Genomic DNA, 926 nt, shown 5'->3' with positions numbered 1-926 from the left:
GGTGGTGTAGTTCGCTCGTCGTTGGGCTCGTGTTTTCTTTGGTGTTGGAGCGCCCCCCGGCGGCTCCGTCCGTCACTACACAAACTCCAACTATTTTATGTGACGCGTTTTCTTCTAAACATAAACAACAGACAATTATTTTTATAACAACAACAACAACAACAATAATAATAATAATAAATAGATAGATGCTGTTTTGATGAAATATCATTTATTTATTTGTCATATTTATTTTGTGTTTGAAGAGAATTGATTTATTTTTAATGTTACGACGCCCCCTAGCGTCGTATTATGTTTACACTTCTCCTCTTCCAGAGTTTGTCCGTTTCTGTTACAATAAATATATATTTTTAAAAAAAACCTTCTCCATTTTACTTTGAAAATATCCGCACGCGCTCTGAGTCTGGTTTTGTACAAAAATAAATATTAATAATGATAAAAATAAAAACTTGTCAGTCCCGGAATCTTTGTCCTGCGCTGTTCCCGCACGGCCCGTCACTGATGCAGGACACGAACATGGCGGCTGGGCTCGCGCTCGTGTCCTCGCGGTTCCGCGGGCTCCTGTGCGTGCGCGTGCCGGTCGCGCGTGCGCTCGTCCCGGGTCTCGGTTCGGTCCAGACTCGGACCTTCGCCCTGGACCCGAACCAGAACCCGGACCCGGACCAGAACCTGAGCCAGAACCCCTTTTACTCCAAGTATCGCGAGAAGATCCGCGAGCTGCGCAGGTGAGCGGCAGGTCTCGCGAGACTCTGACATGTAAACATTAGCATGTCACTTGTTCATGTCTTAGATGTTCTACTTGTTAAACTGGATGTTGTAGATCAGGAGTCTCCGTCCGGAGTCTCAGGAGGCACCAGTAGATCTTCAGTAGTTCTTCAGTTAATCTTGAGTAAATCTTCAGTAGTTCTTCAGTAGATCTTCAGTAG

General features: G+C 45.2%; 1 protein-coding gene across 1 annotated transcript in view; it reads left to right on the top strand.

Annotated features, from left to right (window-relative positions):
• Nucleotides 1-494: 494 nt before the first annotated feature.
• atpaf1 (ATP synthase mitochondrial F1 complex assembly factor 1) overlaps nucleotides 495-926 on the top strand; it is a 19871-nt gene continuing 19439 nt past the window's right edge. Inside the window, exon 1 of the mRNA XM_055165325.1 lies at nucleotides 495-725. Within this exon, the coding sequence (XP_055021300.1) occupies nucleotides 502-725 (224 nt within the window). The 5' untranslated portion in view covers nucleotides 495-501. The remainder of the gene's footprint in view (nucleotides 726-926) is intronic.

Source organism: Boleophthalmus pectinirostris, unplaced genomic scaffold (assembly GCF_026225935.1).
Source record: "Boleophthalmus pectinirostris isolate CB_2022bp ecotype Guang Dong unplaced genomic scaffold, ASM2622593v1 HiC_scaffold_7, whole genome shotgun sequence".
Taxonomy (NCBI): Eukaryota; Metazoa; Chordata; class Actinopteri; order Gobiiformes; family Gobiidae; genus Boleophthalmus; species Boleophthalmus pectinirostris.
The sequence above is the reverse complement of the archived record's forward strand: the minus strand, read 5'-3'. Positions and strand labels throughout refer to the sequence as shown.